The 22,462-nt window shown below is 41.2% G+C and overlaps 1 protein-coding gene across 1 annotated transcript in view; it reads left to right on the top strand.

Annotated features, from left to right (window-relative positions):
* The first annotated feature begins 521 nt into the window (after positions 1-521).
* Positions 522-22,462, top strand: part of COL25A1 (collagen type XXV alpha 1 chain) — a 330,679-nt gene continuing 308,738 nt past the window's right edge. Inside the window, exons 1-2 of the mRNA XM_075500712.1 lie at positions 522-886; positions 1,498-1,567. Of these exons, the coding sequence (XP_075356827.1) occupies positions 527-886; positions 1,498-1,567 (430 nt within the window). The 5' untranslated portion in view covers positions 522-526. The remainder of the gene's footprint in view (positions 887-1,497; positions 1,568-22,462) is intronic.

Genomic DNA, 22,462 nt, shown 5'->3' with positions numbered 1-22,462 from the left:
GCCTGCCGGCGGGGCGACGCGGCTGCCGGCTGCCTGCGGGCTTCCCCGCCTGGCGCGGCGCGGCTGCTGGGCGCCGGCAGGCAGGTGGGGGGGAGCAACAAGTCCGCCGCCGGCGGCGGGAGGAGAGCGGGAGGCGGAGGGGGGGGCGCTTCCCGCCCCGCGCCTGAAAACCTCTCTGACAAGTGGCAAAGCGTTAGCAGAGCACGCTGCTCCCTCCGAAGGGCGGGTGGAAGCCGCGGGGTTCGCTCCGCACCCGGCCCTGCTGCCGGCTTTTGGCTCCTCGCCCCCCACTCCCCCCCCGCCCCTGCTGCGGGGCTGAGTCGCGACCCGCTGCCGGGCGGCGTGCGGTGCGGGCTGCGGTGCGCGCCGCCGCTTCGCCTTGAAAGTGTGTGAGCCGGTTGCGGGCTTTTCTTCTACTTACCGCGTTTTTTTAAAAAAATATTGTTATTTCGCCTTTTTGTTATTTATTTTCTCGTACTTTATCGTTATTATTTTTGTTGCCGCTGTTTGTAAACTAATTGCCTCCATGGGGGGCGGAGGAAAGGAAATCAAAGCTGCCGCAGCTGAAGGGTGTAAAAGCACGCTGGGGAAGAGCCGCGGAGCCGCAGGACGGGATGGCAGCGGGAAGCCCGGCTGCGGCGGGGACCGCTGCCCGCGGCGGGCCGGGCCGTGCGGCTCGGCGCTGGCGGCTCTCCTCTCGGCGCTGGCGGCGGCCTCCTGCGTCTACCTGGGGGTGCGGACCAGCGACCTCCAGGCCAGGGTCGCGGCCATCGAGGGCGCCCGAGGGGGCTTCTCTGCCGCCGCCACGCTCCCGCCGCTGCCCGGCTATTCCCTGGAGCAGCTGAACGCGATGATGCAGGAGAAAGTGGAGCGACTTCTCGCCCAGGTGTGCGGGACGGGGGTGGCTGCTCTCGGCCTGCGTGCGTGCCGGGGAGGGGGGACGATGATGCCTGCGGGGCGACGGCAGGCCGGCTGAGGCCGTGAGGGGGGCGGCCGGAGCAGCTCCGCGGGCGGGAGGTGGGGGAGAAGCGGGGAAAGTGAGTCCGCATCCCCGGGTGCCGGCGGCTCGGGGGGGAGGCGGCCTGGGGCGAGCGCCGGCGGCGGGGGGAGCCCCCAGCGGCTGGGGCGGGCGGGCTGGGGGGCTCGGGGGGGGACCCACCAACGCTTTTCTCATGCGTGACTTGCCGCCGTGCCCGAGCCTCAGTCCCTGCACTTCTCGGCACCGCTCGTAAAAAACAAAAAAAAAAAAAGGAGGAAAAAAAAAAAGCGGGGGGGCACTTGCGGCGGAGGTGGGAGAGAGCCGGTGGTGTCGGGCTTGTTTGTGTTGTTGTGGGGGTGGAGAAGTCAGTGAGACACCTTGGGTCGAGTCCAAGTGAAGAAGTCATCGCTGGCTGCGCACCCTACGGAATAGCGGCAAATCCCGGTTCGCGGTCGGGAACGCTGGCGGTGGCGGAGTGAGTCCACCGAGTGCCCTCACGTTGCTTCTCTCGCCCACAGAAATCCTACGAGCACTTGGCAAAAATACGAGTAGCGAGAGAAGTGCCTCCAGAGTGCAACTGCCCACCAGGTAACAGACACAGCTTGGAAATCTCTCTGAGGCTTGTAACTCTGGGGGCTTTGGTATCCCGTGTCTTTCAAAGGCACGTAAGTCAGACCCAGGGGATGCCTCTTCAATCAACAGCTGTACCTTGGGTGGAAAAGTTGTAAAGCCCAGAATCATCTGTTTCCGCTGTGGCACTGGACTGGAATTAATGCTAGTTAAAAACCCCCGTTAGGCTGAGTGATGCCAAACAATAACACTTATGAAGAAGTTAATGGTCTACCCTAGCACGAAGAAATATATTCTGTCTTAAATGGGGTAGTACTGAATCAAGGCATTGTGTGCTCAGCTTGGGAAGCAGAACAAAAGTTCCTAGCAAAAATATTGAACAATTTATAACATGGATTGAAATGGGTGGAGAGGCTGTTGCAAGTTACCAGTAATATATACAAGAGCTTTTCAGTCTCATTTTTCTGTAGCTGGGGATGAAAGCAGTTCCCCTAAGAAGGGATTGCAGGTTTCATACTGAGGGCTCAAAACTGTGTGTGTTTATGCGACCGGTGATGTTGCTTGACTTTGGAAATGGGGCCTCCTAATACTGGGGTCAGTTGTTCGTACACACACACTGCAATGTTTCCTGTGTTTTTCGTGCTGCTTTTTGTCAGTCTGATAACTGTCAATATTGTTTTAGCTTTATAGACTTCTGCTAATATGTACCCAAGTTCCAATGGCATCTTAAAAGTTCAGAAAATAATGCCAGTGCTTCACAGGGTGTTGTAGGAATTCCAGCATCCTCTGTGTGATGAAGCACACTAGACACACAGTATGCTTTACGTATCCTGCCACTCTGTTTGAAAAAACATCTTTACAGGTGGAATATCAACTGTCAGGAAGACTTAAGCTGATGTTTGCCAATAGGATGTGTGATAGTACTGTTTATATAAGGACGGAGCTCTTCTAGTTCAGGGTTTAATTCCTGCCAAACTCATCAGTCTGAAAGGACTACTGAATCTCAGTGTTTAAAACTGCCTGCAATGGTTGGTACAGTATTTTGCTGATGATACAGCTGAGAGCAGGGTATTTACTGGCTGGTACAGGAGTTACCATGGCTAGCATGAAAAGGACCATATATGTGACTAGGACTGTTTTTTTTAAAAGAGCATGCAGAATTACTCAACTCCCAGCTAGTTTTGGTAAGGAACATTGGTTTCCTGCTGTACTATATATAATTTCTTCCTTTAAGGCTACCATGAGCATACAGTGTTGATCTTATTTTTTCTGTTGCTTAACTGCAATAAATTACAAGATTCAAGTTTGTGCACTAAAAATGAGGGTTGCTCGTCATGTTGTATGCAAAGATGTATTCTGTGAGCCTGAAACATTGTTGAATTTGATGCCAAGCTGGCTCCCTTTTCCTTCTCCTTGTTTAAATTCATCTGTTACAGTGTTTTCACTTACTGTTTTCATACTAAAGGTCAGTATCTACTGTTTCACAGTTGGTGTTATGTGCTGCTTTACTTCCCCACTACCACTAGAGCTCCACATTATACCAATTTTTACCTGACCTTTTTTCTTAAGAAGTATGCTTTATCAAATAGATAACGAGCAACAGAATATTCCTGACGTGCATTGTAAAAATCCTCGCTAGATGAAAGTCAAAGTGATCTGGGAAACGTTTTCAAGGGAGCAAGATTCATAAGATCAGGAAAATTTATATGAATCATTATAAAATAAAAAAAAATTGCATACTATCTGGTATAGGGATTAGAAATGTGATATGGAGCTTTTCACCCCTGGGTAGCTATTTCAGTTTGGAAGCGAGTTTTGTAGTGACTGAAAGATGTTGCCATGCGATAGCCTCCTTTTGGACAGCTTAAAATGAGTAGATGCTCTCATGCTTGTTGCCAGTGGACAGGTGCCTACCTCAAAATGGCATCGTCTTGGGAGCCGTGTCCGAGAGAACAAGGGCTGAGTGGCACCGCCACGCGAGTACGGTGCCTTCCCAACAGCAGGCATTAGGCAGAGCAGGAGGGGACAGAGCGAATAAATTGCTGTTTCTTCGCTTGGTTCACTTTGCTTGTTAGAAGTCCTTTTCGACTGGACAGGATGGGCTTTTATTTTCATCCTTAATGCTGCTATTACAAATTTGGACTACTGCGTTTAGAAAGGCATTTGGTTTAATAAGAAAAGTATCATGGAAACACAGTGGTTTTTCTGTTGCCCGCTATTTGTGAAACCAAAAGAGTAAATTGCCTCTTCCCCACCTGATTCCATTTTGCTGCTTTATTCTGCTCAGCTTCTGCATTTCTTCCCTGGGTTTCTGGAGTAATAAAATACATCTCTGTTAGAGGTGACTTTGGAAAGCCTTCATGGAACAGAGGTGATTTTTGAAACATCCCTATGCAGTGAGGAAAAGCTGCTGCCAAATGGCCACCAAGGCAGTTTCCATCATCCTGCTCTTTAAAGAGAAATAAAGATTATTTAAAAAGAGGTTACATTGTTCTCTACCAAAAGAAGAGAGGGAAATTCAGCCTGCAGACAGGAGGGTGAGAATGTGGCCTCTGATTTAGGATTAAAGTTATGCAGTTGGTGTAGATCTCATTAGCTTGAGATGTTCATCTTCTTGTGGCTCTCCATGGTAGGAACTTGCACGTTCAAAGGAAATGGGGTTTGAATGGCTTGGGTACCAAAGGCAGCCAGATTCACAACTGCTCATAGCTTGCAGAGCTGTCCACATGTAGCTCCTTTTAATTCAACAGTAGCCTTGAACTTTGTCTAAAGTGAAGAGCGGTCACATTTCTCTTTAAAGACTTTGTTTTCACTAAATGTGGTTTTTCTAATTATAGTTCTCTGTTATATCGTCATGTTGTGTTTCTTTTATATAAGAGTTTTGATTTTAATTCTGCAGGACTAAAACCAGATACCAAAGATTTTGTAAATATTTAAAAAATTACAATAGCAAGCATTCTTTCTCTTCTTAAAGCAGAGTAATAAAGTTTGAAAAGTAAATGCATGCTGACATTCCTCTTAAATTACCTCAGCTCTAACAAGGGTGCCAGCTTAAACCCAATGCTTGCAACTAGTGCTGCAGTCACTGCTGGCAGTTAGCCTTCTGCGCATAGGACTGGGGGGCAAATGGAGCGGCTAAAATTATTTTAAGCATAATAAATGAATTTTCCTTTGCCAGATTTATTATTTATTGTAAATTAATGTTTCTCTACTGTAAAAGATGATCAAAAAAAGTAGGTGTGTAGGTAATTATTTAATATGTTTGAATCTTCCTTTAAATGGCTGTGGGAGCATAATCAGCTTTTATGAGGAACAGTCAAGCACAGTGCTGGATACTTCTTACCGAGTGCCAAGAATTACACTGTTGTGGAAAGTGTAACGTGCAGAAAGCACAGGGATACTCCCAATTCAATAGAGTTTTAAGAAATTCTTGGGTTTTCCTAGATTCTTCAGACTCTCCTCTTCCAGAAAGCATTCCTGTGTATATCTAGGACCTGTAGACTTCAACAGAAATTAACATATGCTTGCATGTTTTGGTGAATTGATCCTTTATATATTGTAAGGGTCAAGTGCTGATGCTTACGGTCATGTGCCATGATGTCTCATTCTGTAAGTGGTCCTCAGGGCCTGCTCCTGGAGTCAGATGATGTTGGCAGGAGTAGGAGTCAAGTCTGTTAGTACAGAAAGTTCAAACTTGGTCAGCAGGAAGGCTAGCAGGTGATTATGTATGGTTCTGCATGTCCCTTTTGGCCAGTTTTGGGAAGCAAGGTTTTTTTTTTTTTTCCCCTCCTCTTTTGAGGAAGATCTTTATAATGAATTTATTCCTTTAAAAACCAAACAAACAGTATTATGTAAGTAGGAATACCTATATGCCATACATTTCTTTAATTCTGCATTGACAAAGGATAGGTTGCATAACATGAGATGTTTTTTATCTCTAACTGCTATGACACACTGTGTATGTATGTTCACTATAGCTTGCACATAAAATGATGGGGTTTGCAGGTTTTGGGGGTTTGTTTTTTTTCTTCTCCTTCTTTTTCTCTGCAGAACATTAGCTAAACTTCACTGATGGGTACCTGGCAAAGTTGACCAAATAAATTTACTTTTGTTTTTCTTTTGTGCCACAGGCAATGTTTGTTCCTTTGCTTTTTCTCTTGTATCTTTCCCGTCAAGAAACCTGCATTTTAATTCCTCTTGTGTTCAGATACCTGTGGCTTCAAAGCTTTTCCAGGCATGGACACTGTTATCATTCTTCTTTCTTAGCCAGCTATTTTGTGCTGTTTTGGTAATCATGTTGTCTTGATTCTCTGTTCCAGTCTTAAAGAGCTTTATGGTTTGGCATTCGAAGTACCTCCTATTTCACTATGCAATTTGCTGCGATCAGGTTATAAAGCTTGTTTCAGTGTAGTTGTGTGTATATAAACCTGTTCATTCAGGAGATGAAATGCCATAAGGCAAGGGTTTTTTGGGGGGATAGAGAATATCAGTTAGTCTTATTCTGGTTATAGTAATTCTAGTGGGAAGACTGTGTTCTACAGCTACAGTTCTTCAGTAAGGCGATGAGCCTGCTGTATGTATTTTGGTAGCAGCATGGATGGCAAAAATCGACATATTTTCTTAGCATCCCAGTACTGTTTTTGTCTTCCTAACCACCTAATGTTTGTTTTGACATGCAGTGGAAGTACAGTTTAGGCACTCTTTCTTATTTCCATGTGTTTCATAAGGACTGTTTCCTGGAGCATTTAGATTAGTGAGGCTGAAAGAATGGAGAAGAAATCAATTTTGGGGATTAAAAGAATCCCAAAATAGGTATCAGCAGGGTATTACTTTTTTTAATTACAATTACAGTGAAGCAGTTCTGTAAAGACTGAAGAGGTAAAGAAAAGAGGAGCTGACTTAAGTGTTTACTGGTAGAGAGACCCAAGAGAAAATACAGATAGCTGTAGAAAGTATCCAAAGTGTTTTCCCTGTTACTTAAAATTCCAGAGTGTGCTATCTGAACCTAGCTCCCAGCACTAGTTATTTCTGCCATGTCTGTATTATCTATTTGCTGAATGCAGTGCTCAGCTCTAATTTTGTAATTTTTCTGACAGGGCTTTGAGTTCCCCTTTCATACCTTCACTGGTTTGATATTTTTCATTTCAATTCCTAGATAAAGATGTTTATTGATGTGCAGCAGCATGCAACCTTCTGGGTAGTCTGTTGTCTTGTTTGGATGACTGATTAGAGATACCGTTTTCTCCCCACGGAATAGCTAAATATATTTCATTGGCTAAGATGTGACCTTTTAATTCCCTTCCCTCTGGGTAAGGAGGTAGGGTGTGCATCATGATGAATGAAACACAATGTGGCTCAAAGGAGAACTGATTGACAGCAGACTGCACCAGATTTCTGTCTTTTGTAATATTATTGATGTCAGTGGTGGTGTAGCAAAGGTTGATTTGACCACAAAAGTGGTGTTAAAAAAAAAAAAAGGTTTTTCTATGACTTGAATTCAAATTTATTGAACTTGCACAGTTTTGTCAAACAAGGCATATTAAAAGGAAGGTTTGATTGTTTGTGTTAACTGTTCTTATATGAGATTAATATAAGAACATATATTATATGTTCTTATATTTCCTTCCATGTGGCAGCTGTCCATCTCAAACTGCTGAAGCGTCAAAGCAGTTCAAGTACAGTGAGTCTTGCAGTGTGAGAAGTGGCCGTTAAGCCTACTTCTGGAACAATGCTTTTAGTGTGTGTGGTTTTGTTTTTGTTTTTGTTTTTTTTTTTTTTCTTTTTTTCTGTCTTAAATGGTTAAATATACATCTATTTCCTTAAAGAGTCTTTAAAGCTTGGATAACTGAGTTCTGTTAAGCAAAACTCACCCCCATGCCCCTTTCCTTAAAGGTTAATGGGTTCTTGGGAACGTGCTGCCAGAACAGCAGCACTGCTGCACCTGCATTACAGTACTCATCCTCCTTCTCACTCCCTTCTAAATTTACTGGCTGCAGCCTACCTGTCTATTTTTTGTATACTTAGAGCAGTAAAAATCAGCTAGCTTTGAAAACAGCATGACTGACAGAAGCTGTCTTTTATAGGGCCTTTTAGGTTGCCAGATAGAACCATATAATTAATATGTTCAAGTTACCAACCCTGTGAAACCATCCATCTTTAACGCACACAGAACTTGAGTCACGTTGCTAACTACAGCCTCTTCAGGAAGGCTCGTCTACGCAGAACACTCATCCCCTTCATTGTTTCAGTTGATTTCCTAGATCAGCCACAAAAAGGAAATCAGACTGCTTACTTCGAACTATTAAGAAGTTGTAAGAAGGCATAGAATGATACAGGCTGGAAGAAACAGTTTTCACCCTATATGATTAAAGCTGCAGCTTGCAGTTAGATAATACACACAATAGTGAACACGATGCTGCAGGCTCACTTTATGGAAGCTTGTGGACTGCCGTGTTTTTACTGGTTAGACTTACAGTGGAGCAGTGCCTGCTTAAATTCATCTGCTTAGGCCTTTTCATGAGATTAAGTTAAGCAGAAGAAGCTGTTTATGAGAGCTTAATAAATATAAATGTCAGGACAAATTTTCAGAACTGAGTGCCAAATTTGAAAGTGCAAGATTCATATGTACCTTTAATGCAAATACAGCTATTTTTTCTCTATGTAGACTTGAACAACTTTAGAAATAAATGTCGGGTTGATACCCCAGGAGATAATCTTATGCATGCTTCTGTTCTCTGGAGCAAATGTTGCCAGGTATTTCCTTCCATGTGGTTCACAACTGCAGTGTCTAGTCAGTCATGGCTCAACAAGTTGTTGGATCTGCCTTAATTTTGTGATTAAATGCAGCAGCCTCATGCAAATAGTCTCCTCAGTTAAAAATGTGCTGCTCTGTAAATAGGTAAATGTGTAGTGCAAGAAATTGCAGATGCATAGACGTGTCTAAGCTAAAATAATCTACTATTTAAATATTTCCACAGGTTGCATAGCTCTTAGCAGGCAAGATACAATTTCCTTATTTGTGAAGAAAAGCACTTGTCCCATCCTTCGTGTTCATGAAGAAAACCTGATCGTTGTGCTCTCCTTAAAACAGCTTTTTAAGTATGTTGGAAGACAGTCTTGTCTGTGATGCACACTATAAAACTTCTTATCCTTCCTGCCCCTCCCCTGCTCTTCTATTTTTTTTTTTTTTTTGGGGGGGTGTATTTCTATTAAAATTGATTCTCGTTTATATATGCAGATATATGTTTATAGGAGCAGGCATTTACATGGAGTTGTAAATATTGCATGCATGTTTGGGGAGAATGTTTTCTTCTTGTGCTTGGAAAGCTTTGAAACAGATGAAGATGTTTGGCAAGCTTTTTGAAGAAATATGAAGTTATTATACACCCATGTAAATCTTTTAACTGAAATCTTATAATTATCAAAGATATGATGACAGCCCTTTGTAGGGCAAAGAATAAATGGAACGCAGAAAGTGTAATAACAGAGGTGATAAAACTGGGATGTTACTTTTTCTTCTAGAATGTTCTGAAAATTAATACAATGATTTCAGGGACTTCTGCTTAGACACGCTCAACCAAGAAGCAATGTAGCTTTTAAGCAACAATAGTTTGTCCTACACTGTCTTAAATTGAGCAGGAAGCTGTCAAGTATAAAGAAGGTATAGTTTTCTTTAGAATGTGGCCAGATGAATTACATGACGAAATAGATGAAGGTCTACTGATATCAGTGCTTTCAGTTTAGTCTGTGTTAGGCATTAGAATTATCATCTTAGTTTTCATCATGCATGGGACTCATCTTGCAATTATTGTGTGTTGGGCAAGTATATCAGAAAATTTCTTTAGTGACTTGTGTATTTTTTAAGTGCTTATGAATTTCAATTTGGGTTTTTAGGAATATGACTTACAGATTCTTTTTTTTTTTCCCCCGTAGATATTTACCTTTGCTAATATGTCTTGTTTGGGCTCACAATGGAGAGTGGATCACAAATGCACAGATTCTTGGGGAGGCTGAAAAAGAGGCTGTACAGGGAATAACGCTGGACCTGAGTCCCTCTAAGTAGCTTCCCCTACCCTTCTGTGGCTCTTCTACAAGCTCAGCTGAAGAAGTTCTGAGGAGAGGAAGAAGGGTATCGAATGGTCTTTCTCTTTGATCCTCTCTGTAATGCAGTACGCCGTACTGCATAACGTAGCAGTATGATGGTTTTGGTAGTCTTTCGCTCTGCCGAAACTTGGACACGCAGTAGGCTGCCTGCCGAGTCACGGTGGCATAGCACAGAATATAGCTCGCTATAGCCGGGAAAACCTGCATAAAGCCAGGTGCTGATCCCCTGCCTTCCGCTGGCTGAAATAGCTGGCTCGGGCCGTTTCCTGGTACTACTGCAGGCTGTTGGTACCTGGGAGGTGCTTTCTCTGAGCAGCGAAGATTTATGGGAGGGAAGGGTTTTATTTTCTCTTCTTTTTTTAAAAAAGAAGCAGAACCAATTAGCTCATGCACTTGGCTCTTCCTACCCTTTTGAAGAGTTTTAGTACTCTTAGGAGTAAAGGGCTGTAGTGTAAGAGCTGTAAATATCATGGGAGGAAGACTGTAGAAAATAAGTAGTTTTAAGGCCTTTGCTGTTCTGCCATTTGCAGTTTTGCTGTCTTAAGAAAAATCCATTTATTTTACCTTCCACTTGAGTATTTTCAATATCCCTTCTCTGAATATAATGGCACAGAAAAAAAAAATCATACCACAAGAATATGTTAAAGGTTTGGCTTATGAGTGAGGTTTCTTCCATAAATATAAACTCATTCTTAGCACACTGTGCTTAAGATTATGCTGAAAAACTGCTATTTAGAAGATCTTTTCTAAAATTAGGGGTGGGGGATAGGGAACACAGGAGTTTTGAAACCAGGAAAATGTATTGAAAATTGGAGACCAAAATCTTTTATCAGAGTTGTGGCTGCCATTGCAGTGACAGATTTGTGTATGCATATCTGAAAGCAGACCAGCACCCTGTAATTTGAAGGACACGAAGTAAGCTCTCTACAAAGATATTTCTGTGATTAAGATCATGTGCAGTCTGTAAGAGAAGAGCACAGCTGGCTACAGACTAAGGCCTAGCTTGTGCTGCTAGTACTACTTGTGTTGCTGGGAAGCGACGTAAGGTTTCTTATATATCAGTGCTTCAGCTGGATGATGGTAGGGTTTTCACGGAGGACTGCAGTGCTGAAAGTCAAAGTGTATGCATCTTAAGTGGAGGAGGTATTTCCTTTTGCTGGCACCTCTAATAGTCTCTTAAGAATATGAGAACCAGCTGCTTGAAGGCACCCTGCTTCTTCCTCCCCACCCTGCGTCCATACCCTCTGAGTAAGCTCCTCTTCTGATTCCCTTGATGTTCTTAGGGGAAGCCTTGATACCTGAGCATAGGTGTATGGCTGCATGGGATTAAAAGGATAAACTCCATAGTCTGTGTCTTAATATTCTCTTCTCCAGTCACAGAGTTTACATGTAGATAATGCCCAATGGCATCACTATGAAAAACAGTGTTAAGAGTTGGCTGGAGAGTCTCTGTACTGTCAACTCTTCGGCTGCTTTTTATCAAATGTTCCTTTAATATTTGCACCTCCACTGCTGTACTACTGGTTACTGCCAGCTGAATGCTGAGAACTGTCACTTCAGCTTGACATAGAGGTGATTAATATGCTATTGATTTCACACGCTTCACCTCTCAGACAGGATAGCTGTCTCAAACTTCAGTAAAAATACTTCCTGACTCATAATTTGGTCCTCGTACCAGGAGATGTGCTCTGTGCAGACGTACTCCAGCGTAGACCAAAGTGCGGTCATTGTTAAGGTGGTCCTTATGGCAGTGCTGAGCTTGAACTCTGCTTTGTTCTCTCTGCTGGTGGATGCTTGATGGTTGTTTGTGTCAGTTAATAATATGCAGTTTGAGAATGGCTTTAGTTGACGCTTACAAATGAGTGCAGCGGTATCACAGAAATGGATCGTGGTGTTTGCTGTAGCTACGTATGTGTGTTTATGAAGAAGTCACAGTTCGGTAAGGATCATCTTGCATAAGTTTCCCAGGTGGTTCCTGGCAGTAGGCACACAGAATACTGATGAACCAGAGAAGCCGAAAGACAGTGGCATGGCATCAGTTTAAAATGAACCAGTGCTTAGACAGCCGTTGTCAATACTTACTTAGAGTTGGTGTCTTTTGTAATGATGACAGCCATGTTTGTAGAAGACTGGAAATGTTTCTGTATGTGAAGATGAAGTGTTTTTCCAATGCAGCAAGCATGTAAGTGCACTGTATTTCTTTAGTGTAGGGAGACTAATCTTAGTGAAGAGAGATTAGTATTTAAGTCTGACAGTTGTGGATTTCACTTTAGGACAGCTTTGCATAATTCCTTAGTTTGAATTCCAGGCTGAGCCACATCCTAATGTGTGGTAGAAGGATTTTCTTTTAGCACATTCAATTAAGAGGCAGCACATAAGCTGTTAGAGTGGCCAGTTAAAAAGAAGCATGAGCCTTGAAAACTGAACGACCAGCAATGAGGGAGAAATACAGCAAGACTGAAAGCCTCACTTTTCTTTTTCTCTCTTAAAAATGATTTGCTGTTACAAGGTGGTCTTTTGATGTATTCCAAACAATTCTAATCCATTTTAGGATAATAGGGAGAAATTAATCTGTTTCCAATGTGTATTATCATAACTGGAACACTCTGGAAAAAGCTCTCTCGTAGCAAGTTTAAAGGAATGCACCGTAGAGGAAACTTGTGCTTAATGAATTACAGTGAGGACAACTAAGTAACAATTCTGTATTGTGATTGCATTCCTTTACAGGACTGTAAAGGTGGGGTAGAATGTCTTCATGTTTGAGTTCTTCCATCTGTAAAATAGAATTGATGTAACTACATTAACCGAAGTGTGCTGAAGACTTACAAGTACGAAGTATTCACAATTTCAGATAAAGTTACTGTCTTGAGGAGCAAAAGTTTCTTTCCCTCCAATGCATTCCTCTCCTCTCCTTTTTAATTTTGGTAATCACCTCTCTGTGCTCCACTTTGATCAGTAGCACAGGATGTAATCAGATGAAATCTGTTGAAGTATCATTGCTGGCAGTCGCATGTTCATTTTCTGAGGATACTGAAATGGGATCTTGTATAGTGCTCTTTCTTCTTCCCTTAGGTTGCTGAATCATTACGTGTGAAAGTAGTTGCAGATACATCAATTTGCAACTGAAGTAACCTTTTGGGAACTCTTTTGGAGGATGTTTTTGTTTTGAAAACAACCCAACCCTGAAGAATCTTCTTAATTGAACAGGTGGGCAACGCCAGCTCAGATCACTTATGCAGGGATAGAAGTAGCTTCTTGTGCTACCACAATTTCTAATATCCAAACATTATTTTACTTTTAACTGATGGTAGGTGAAAGTAGCCTTTAACTGGAATTCTGATGGACAATAATCAGACCTAATATGTGCAAATACATTGTTTTAGGCCATTAATAGTCACACAGATTTTCAACTGAAATCGCTAGTTGCTCTGGAATCTGGGAGCTGAGTGTGGCCTCGTGATGGTTTGGGGTTTTTTTGTTGTTCTGTTTTGGTGTTGGTTTTTTTTTATCTTTGTGCATACTTGTTTATATGTGCAGCCATTATAATCTACTTTAGCTTTATATGTAGTTCTTTTCCATCATAGAAATACTTTTTTTTATTGATTTACCATTCAGTTTATAATTTATTCTTTCCAATCTCTGAGCAAGAACATTATGTCTATATCTACTTCTAGGAATACAGAATTAGTTGTGTAATATTGTAAGAGTTCTGGCTGCAGTTGAGGACAGTCTGAACAGTAGAAGTTATTAAATATATTTATCTTTATGGGAAAGTTACCTATTCTCACATCTCAAATAGTTCACAGACCCAGTGAGTATTGTTCTGAGGATTGTTGATTGTTTAGAAGTGATTAGATAAAGCTACTAAAAGTCTTAGAGAGGTGTTCAAAACATTGGTTCTGAGGGACAGGAAAAAAAATAGACCCATGTATACAGCTGGACCTTCATCTTAATTTCCTTACCGACATGACTGAATTCTGCATATGCATGGTTTTTCTACTCAAATACTTTTTTTCATACTTGCACAAGAGGTGATCTTTCTGTTTAGCTCAGAATGTTATTTTAACTCTGTGAACTAGCTCTCCCATTCCCCACTTTCCTGACGCTATGCTTGAAAAGTCACTATTTGCTGAACCCAGATGTTCCCTTCCTTTCTTTATGGAAGCATTAATTAACATTTTTCATACCACTGCACTTTGTAAGTTTCTTTGCGTGCAGTGGTATGAAAAGGTTGAAGATCCCTGTTTGGGTTGTCAAAATCAGGAATAATCATAGAATCACAGAGTATCTCAAGTTGGAAGAGACTCGTAAAGATCATTGAGTCCAACTCCCTGCTCCTTGCAGGACTACCTAAAACTAAACCATGTGATCAAGAGCATCAGCCAGATGCTCCTTGAACTCTGACAGGCTTGGTAGTGTGACCACTTCCCTGGGGAGCCTGTTCCAGTGACTGACCCTGTCAGTGAAGAACCATTTCCTAATGTCCAATCTGAACTTGCCCTGACGCAGCTTCGTTCCATTTCCTTGTGTCCTATCACTGGTCACCAGAGAGAGGAGATCAGCACCTACCCCTCTGCTGCCCCCCTTGAGGAACCTATAGACTGCAATGAGGTCACCCCTCAGCCTTCTCTTCTCCAAGCTGAACAAACCAAGTGACCTCAGCTGCTCCTCTTAAGTCTTGCCCTCAAGACCTTTCACCATCTTGGTTGCCCTCCTCTGGACACACTCTAATAGTTTGATGTCCTTCATATATTGAGGAGCCCAAAACTGCACACGATGTTCAAGATGGGGCCACGAGCGCAGTCTAGAGTGGGACAATCACCTCCCTTGACTGGCTAGCTATGCTGTGCTTGATGCACCCCAGGACATGGTTGGACCTTTTGGCTGCCAGGGCATGCCGTTGACTCATATTCAACTTGTCATCAACCCAACCCTCAGATCTCTTTTTGCAGGGCTGCTCTCCAGCCCCTTGTCCCTCAGTTTGTATGTATAACCAGGATTACTCCGTCCCAGGTGGAGAATCTGGCACTTGATCTCATTAAATTTCATATAGTTGGTGATTGCCTAGTTCTCTAGTCTATCCAGATCTCTCTGTAAGGCCTCTCTACCCTTGAGGGAGTCCACAGCTCCTGCTAGTTTAGTAGCATTGGCAAACTTACTTAACGTACATCTGATTCCTGCATCCAGATAATTTGTAAAAACATTAAAGAGCACTGGCCCTAAAATTGAGCCCTGGGCAACCCCGTTGGTGACTGGCTGCCAGCCTGACGTAACCCCATTTACTATAACTCTTTGAGCCTGACCCGTCAGCCAATTGCTCACCCAACGTGTTATGGACTTGTCTAGCTAGTATGCTGGACGTTTTGTCCAGAAGGATACTGTGAGAGACAGTATCAAAAGCCTTGCTAAAATCCAAGCTCACCACATCTACTGGCTTCCCTTGGTCCGCTAGATGGGTGACCTTGTCATATAAGGAAATTGAGTTAGTTAAGCAGGCCTTTCCCCTCAGGAAACCATGCTGGCTATGACCGATGACTGCATTGTCTCTCAAGTGTTTTTCAGTAACTCCCAGAACAACCTTCTCCATAATTTTACCAGGCACTGAAGTGAGACTGACAGGCCTGTAATTACCAATCTTCCTTCTTACCCTTCTTGAAAAATAGCATTTGCCAGCTTCCAGTCAACTAGGACCTCTCCAGACTCCCAAGACCATTGAAAAATAATGGAGAGAGGTCCTGCAATTAGTGGCACAAGGTGGGATAAGTGCCCCTTACATTTCTGGGCTGTCTCCTAGATGATGTGTATAAGCAAGGAGTCATTGTACACCCTCAGCTTCTCCTGCTAAATGGTGGGCAGGGAGAATGCATAGTCTGAATGTTGCCCTCCTGACAGAGGGTGTTATCCTGCTGTGTGGAGCTGATGAGGAAGGAATTTATAGGAAGACTGAGGCTAGTGTGAACTAGTAGTAAGTTATTCCCTAAGCAAGGGAGTGATCATAACTCTTTCCAATTCTATATCACTCTCTTCTGGTCTGGTAGTAACATTATGCAAGCAGAAGCGTGAAAATAGTGCATGTGCTGGCTTCCCCTGTGCTGTAGTAGTGTTCTTCAAAGCTTGTAGGAGCTACCACACTCTGCATGTTATTTATTTCTATTGAAACATATTGGTGTCAAGACCAATGGTAGAAGCTGATGTTGAAGTCCTAAAAGCAAAAGGATGGACTTGATTTACTCCAAAAGCTGTTATCTCTCCTTGCTTGACCATGTTGCTGTCAGTCCTTTATCTCTCTGATTTCCTGCTTTGGGTAGAGCAGGAAGGACAACAACTAGGGCCTGAACTCTGATCCCTCCTATGGACTGGTATTTTGCTAGAACTGGACCTCAACTGTGGTCCCAGATTTCTTTTTTTCCTGAGGCATGTAATTTATATGTTTGGCTTAGTAGCCTAGTGACCACATTCCCATCACGTGTCTGTCTGTCTTGTAAAGTCCCACACTTTACAGGAAAAGATTGGTAGGGCACAATATTAATATGTTGCCATTAATCATACTTTGAGATGAACTGTAATTGTTTAACTTAGTCACTTACTAATAATAGCACTTGGATAGGGAGTCATGCAGCCCAAATTTTTCTTATTCTTTGGGAAAATTCCTGCTGGTTCTAAAGAACGCTTGTTTTCAAATGGAGACAGATATCTCCTCAAATTGTCGTCTGTCTTTCAGATGCCCAAGCATTCTCTTTCTTTGACTGCCTTCAGTGTTCTTTAAACTGTGTTGCTGGAGATGGCAAAGAGGGTTACTCACATCTCTGTATGGCATTGTGTTCAGACACACTAATCTTTTTGTTAGGCCATGATTGGTCACCTCAGTCTAAACCCTGTGAAGCAGCTGAGTAAAAGTGGCTTGAGGAGGACTTTTTGTGACAGATAGCCATCAGTTTAAAGTCTGGGAGGAAACTATAGTGATCTGTGAGGAGAGGTTCATGGGGGTCCTTTTCATGGCAAATGGACAGATGGTTTTCTCCACTTGAGATCATGCAGAATATACAATAGCACTAGCGCTTGCATCCCCACCAAGTGAGATTGCATGGCTGCTTCATGATGGGAGCATACGCTTTTCATAGACACAGCAGGGGGACATTTACTTGTTGCTACTTTCCTTTCAGCTGCTTTGTTGAGAGAATAAGACTGTCCTTTTGTGAAGTGAAATAGGGTTCTTAGGAAAACAATAGCTTCATAAGGGATGTCATTATATACATATGTACCTTCTATATAACTGGCCCCCATTTTCTTTCTGAAATGCAATCAAAAGGAAGGCTAGAAGCAGTAGTTCCAAATCCCTGTTGTTTGTGTTTTGGTAAAATACAATTAGTTTTTTTTTAATTGCGCTGCCAAATGATTGAACTGAATAAAATGACAATTTTTTTCCATAAAGTTAATTACATGCTCTTTGATTAGCAAAGAAGGTACATAACATTAATTTTTCCTAAACATGCTGCAAATAATATAACTACTGATGTATTGACCAGGAGCAGGCAGTTCCCATTCATTTGCATTCATTAAATATGCTGCATTTTACCATTCAATTCTTTTTCTGTTGAGTACAAAATATGATCTTATGACATTGGCCTTTTTAGAGTCTAAAAATGCCTTTTGGTTTAACTACAGGGAGAAAGAATTGATTTCTTATTCTGCTGTCAGCTAAGAACAGTTATAAAATAATGAGATGGAGGTCGAGAGTCTTTTTATCCCTATATGACATACTTAAAGTTAGTATGATTTTTCTTTTTCTGTTTCCAGAGTGGAACACCTCTTCTTGCAGTCAATGACAATAGCTTTTAGTGATAATATGTTAATATCACTTTTATTTGCCCATTCACTGTATGCATCAGGAGTAAGAGTAAATACAAATCTTGCTGGTGTACTTGGTTGCCAATAGCTGAATACAATTAATGGAAACAATGTTTCAAAAATTTTGCTGCAAAAGATGAACTATAGGGTCAAAGTGTTCTTAGTAGTGTTGTTAGCAATAAGTTGTCTTTCTAACCTGTTCTCACATTTAGTGTATTTTTTCAGTAATTACTGTTCGAAAATGTGGAATTTGAGCTAGCGTATATGGATGTGTATTATAGATAAACCACATTTTTTTGCTTAAAAAATATCACTGAACAGACTATTGGTGGAAATTTTGTTAAACAAAAGGAGAACTAGCAAAAATCTTCTACCCTTGGAAGTTATAGTATTCTTATAAAAATTTGGAACTTGAAAAATCTTGGAGCCTTATTTGCTAAGAAAGGTGATGGAAAACCGCAAAAAATTTGCCTGCAAACAAATACCTCTTTTGATTTTTGTGAAGTGAAACTTTAAAAAAAAAAAAACCAACCCAAACAAACCAAAACGAAAAAAGCCCCCATTTTTACAAGAAAGGTTTTCATTAAAAGTTTGATAAATGACTGAGCGAAACAGGAGATTGGCCATAGGCAATGAAGTGTCCCTCAGTGCTGTACAGCATTCCTAGATGCTTGTGGTCTTACAGGATATCAAGGGAGTGGAGGAATAGAATTCCCAGAGTTTTATTAGCGTTTTCTTCTAGCCTTTTCACAGAAGTCATGGCCCATTTTATCCCAGTGTGTCCCCTTAAGGTGAGAGGAAAAACAGCTCCTTGCAGCTAACTGTGAAATTTTATCTTATTTCTATTAATATGAAATCAAAAGTGATTTTTCTCTGGAGACTTGATCTTGCATTACTTGATTTGGTAGAAATATTTTCATTTGCCTTGAATGAGAACTAGGTAAAGTTGCAGTACTTCATATGATGAATATTTACAGGATTCTTGAAATACACCACAGTTATTGAAAAATATTAGCCTTTATTCATTGGTGTCAGTTGCTTTTTGTTGTTGGATGGACACAAATTAGATATACGGGAAGTATCTAGGTGATGAATCCAGCCTTAAGGTTTTACATATTTAATGGTTGGTGATGGAGTGCTACTCATACTGAAATACTTTATTTTCAAGGGTTATGAATCTGTTTTGCACAGTATGCAAGATCTGGGTTGTTACTGGGCTGGACTTCCAGTGCATTGCACTTATTCTAAACCCCTTATACTACTACATTAAATAGCTTAAAATAGCTCAGTGTGTTCCTCCTGATGGACCTGTGTTATTCCACCACTACTACACTTGTTAGACTGACCTTGATTTTGAATTGGAAACTGTATTTGTTTTAGCCAATTACAGTTAAGATATATGAAAAAAGTGACTTTGAAAAAGTGAATTCTATGTCTTCCATACATGTGTGTTGTTTGCAGATGAGAGAGGGTTTTTTCTATTTGGCAGCATTGCAACTAATGCTAATAAGTGAAAAACAAAGCCGTATTCAGTGTAAAGTTCCCTTCTCCCTGACTCCTGCCAGGAATCACTGTCAATAATAAAACTTTCGAGGTAATGCTTCTGATGAATCACAAGGCAGAACGTGGTGTTTGCACTTCTGTTGTTTATTTGGTTTCTAGGGAGAGTCTTCTTTGCATGTAGAGATGGCTGTTGAGATGTAAAGATGTATAGGCCAGAAAGAAAGCCTTGGTTAATAAGGTGAGACATTTCTAAGTTACTTTCTTCTTGCCCATTAAAATAATGATTGGACTGCATTTTCTAGAAAGAAGGTGCAAGTTCCCCAAACAGATGATGTTGGCTGGATGTGTTAATAGGGTAGGTATTACATATATATGAGGTGTTATGTCCTTAGCTACTTATTTGCATGTGCAGCTATACAGATATATTGGTGCATTCCTGTATATATGCTTATACCTCTCTCTTTTTCTGAATTTTTGGCTTTAAGAATTTAGATTAGCACTTAAATGTCCAGTTGTTACATTCAAATTTACAGATTTCCCCTGCCTTCCATTAGTCTTGAAGCATTTTAAAAAAAAAAAAAAAGTCTTATTCATGTAGCAAATGTAGCCTGGATCATATCTTATTTATCGCTGATGTCTATCAAAGTTGGCTTTTTGCTTTTTTCTGCACAAGTAAATCAAAACTTAGCAGGTCGGGTTTGCATGATCCTTTATTGTCCCACTGGATTTCTTAACATCTTCCAAATACCTAGGCTTGTAACTTTATATTGTGTCAAAGTTTCTAATGTACTTTTTCTGAAGGTCTGATGGGTTCTCATAAGCAAATGATGACAAGTGAATAACTTTTTATTTTATGGTAATATTATAGATATTTACAGTTACTTAGAAGTTGATAAAAGAAGTTAGGATATTTAGGATAAAATTTGTTCTCTTTATGTCAATAGTACTTTCGAAACTGCATTTTTCCCACATGTTGCTTGTTTTCATGAACTCTTGTCTGCCCATGGCATAGTGCCAAAATTAAGAGCACACCCTGTTCTCATAGCAAACTTTTTTTTTCTTTTCCCTTTACAGACCATATTGTTACCAGAATAATTTATGCCATGATTTGTGTATTTTAACTCATCTACACATTGTTTTTAGCTGTCTAGCACTGCTTTGGTTGTTGCTTTAACAGGTGAGTGTCGTGGTTTAACCCCAGCCGGCAACTAAGCCCCACCCAGCCGCTCGCTCACTCCCCCCGGTGGGATGGGGGAGAGAATGGGAAGGGTAAAAGTGAGAAAACTCGTGGGTTGAGATAAAGACAGTTTAATAGGGAAAGCAAAAGCTGCGTGTGCAAGCAAAGCAAAACAAGGAATTCATTCACTCCTTCCCATGGGCAGGCAGGTGTTCAGGCATCTCCAGGAAAGCAGGGCTCCATCACGCATAATGGTTACTTGGGAAGACAAACGCCATCACTCCAAACAACCCCACCCTTCCTTCTTCTTCCCCAGCTTTATACGCTGAGCATGACGCCATATGGTGTGGAATAGCCCTTTGGTCAGTTGGGGTCAGCTGTCCCAGCCGTGTCCCCTCCCAGCTTCTTGTGCACCTGGCAGAGCACGGGAAGCTGAAAAGTCCTTGATTTAGTACAAGCACTACTTAGCAACAACTAAAACATCCCTGTGTTATCAACACTGTTTTCAGCACCAATCCAAAACATAGCCCCATACTAGCTACTATAAAGAAAATTAACTCTAGCCCAGCCGAAACCAGCACAGTGAGTTAGTGAGAAGTGTTTTAATTACACACTTAAGGATTGAAATTGAAAGACATTTTGTCTTTTGGTCTTCCTTCCACTGTTGCTTTCTGTGTGTCTTTGTTTCTAGATCAATAACCTGGGAGGATCTGGAAGTATATTTGAGGACTGAACTAGAATTCAAATGTCTCACAATTGAAAGCTTTACAAGAATCCTGAAGTGGAGAAATAATCTGAAAAAAATAGGGTATAGTTGAGTAAGGCTGAGTACAAAATACTTTGGATGTAAATAAGCTTGCTGTACAGACATTGATAAAGTAGCTATTCTGAAGAAATTTCTGGGGTTTATAGTCAATCACAAGCTGAGCATAAGTTCAGTGTTACGCTCTTATAAGAAATGACAAACAGCATGCAGGTATATTGAAACAGGCTACCTGTATGAAATACCTTAGCAATTCAGAGTGGAAGAGCTATCACTTGCAGAATTTTGTCGAGTTCTGGGAAGCATTTAAATACAAACATGGCTCAAATGAAGGGGTCCAGAGCACAGCTACAACAGCTATCAGAAGAAAGTCTGTAGATCCAAGGGAGTTTGAGAACTGGAGTGGTTTAGGTTAGAACAGATACAACTGAGGGGAGGAGTAAGTTTTCAAATACCTAAAAGTCAACTGCAAAAAAAAAAAAAAAAAAAGAAGGAAAAGTAAGCTGTGTGTGTTTTCTTTCTTTTCCTCTCTACGGAAGACAATGTAAGCAGTAGAACAGATTCTATTTGATGGTTATAGCATCTCCATCACAAGATGTTTTTAAGAACAAACTTGTAAATATCTGTCAGGAGTGATATCGATAACTTTTGCCCTTACTTTATGGAAGTAGTCTAGATGGTCTTTGGAAATCCATTCCAGTGTCGCTTCTCAGCTGCTCAAATGGTAAACATCCTGCAAGTTAAACACCGATTCATTGCTTGTGGCAGATATCATTGCTTCATCAATTCCTTTCATAGATGCTACTTTTTACAAGCCCAGGATTTGTTCACTGTCACCTTTACACTTGAATTCAATTTAAGATAGACTGCATGTAGGTATAGGTGTAACATTGATATCAGAAACGTATACTTTTTTTTTTCTCCCAAGATCAGAAAGGAGAAACATAGCTCAAAAACTGGGGCTAAGAAGTACTGCTTGTGTATTAGAGAAAGGTCCTGAGGAGGTAAGAGACTGGCAGTACTCCCTTTTCCAGTTTTCTGTTGTTGCATAGAATGGTAGTACTGAAATATTGCAGTCAGATGATTTTATTTCAACAAATTTATAGATTTTTAAAGTTGAAGGGTAATTTTCTAAATAGCCAAGATAAAACTTAAACTCTGTTGCTAACGTGACTTAGGGGAGAGGGGAGTGCTTTTTGGACGTATATTTGCTTTAGTAGCATAGTGACTAAATTTTTGTAGACCTGCTTGCCCGTGTTTGGTCTCGTTCTATTTGGCATGTATGTGGGTTTTTTTGGTAAGAATTTTTACTTTGGTTTCAGTGAGGCTGTGTGTATCTTTGGTGATATTTTTACAGGCAAGTCAAGCAAGTATGGCTCTAGTAAATACTTGGTTGGTAGTCTGTCAAGTACAAAAAGTAAACATGCCACAGGAGATGTGAGAGTGAGTTAAGTTTCACAGTGCTTTTTTTTGCTTGTATGCTGTTGCTAACTCAATAAGTTACACTAGTGTTTCGAGA

The sequence above is a fragment of the Mycteria americana genome, chromosome 4 (assembly GCF_035582795.1).
Source record: "Mycteria americana isolate JAX WOST 10 ecotype Jacksonville Zoo and Gardens chromosome 4, USCA_MyAme_1.0, whole genome shotgun sequence".
In the NCBI taxonomy this organism is placed as follows: Eukaryota; Metazoa; Chordata; class Aves; order Ciconiiformes; family Ciconiidae; genus Mycteria; species Mycteria americana.
Note: the sequence above shows the minus strand (reverse complement) of the source record. Positions and strands in the feature narration are given on the sequence as shown.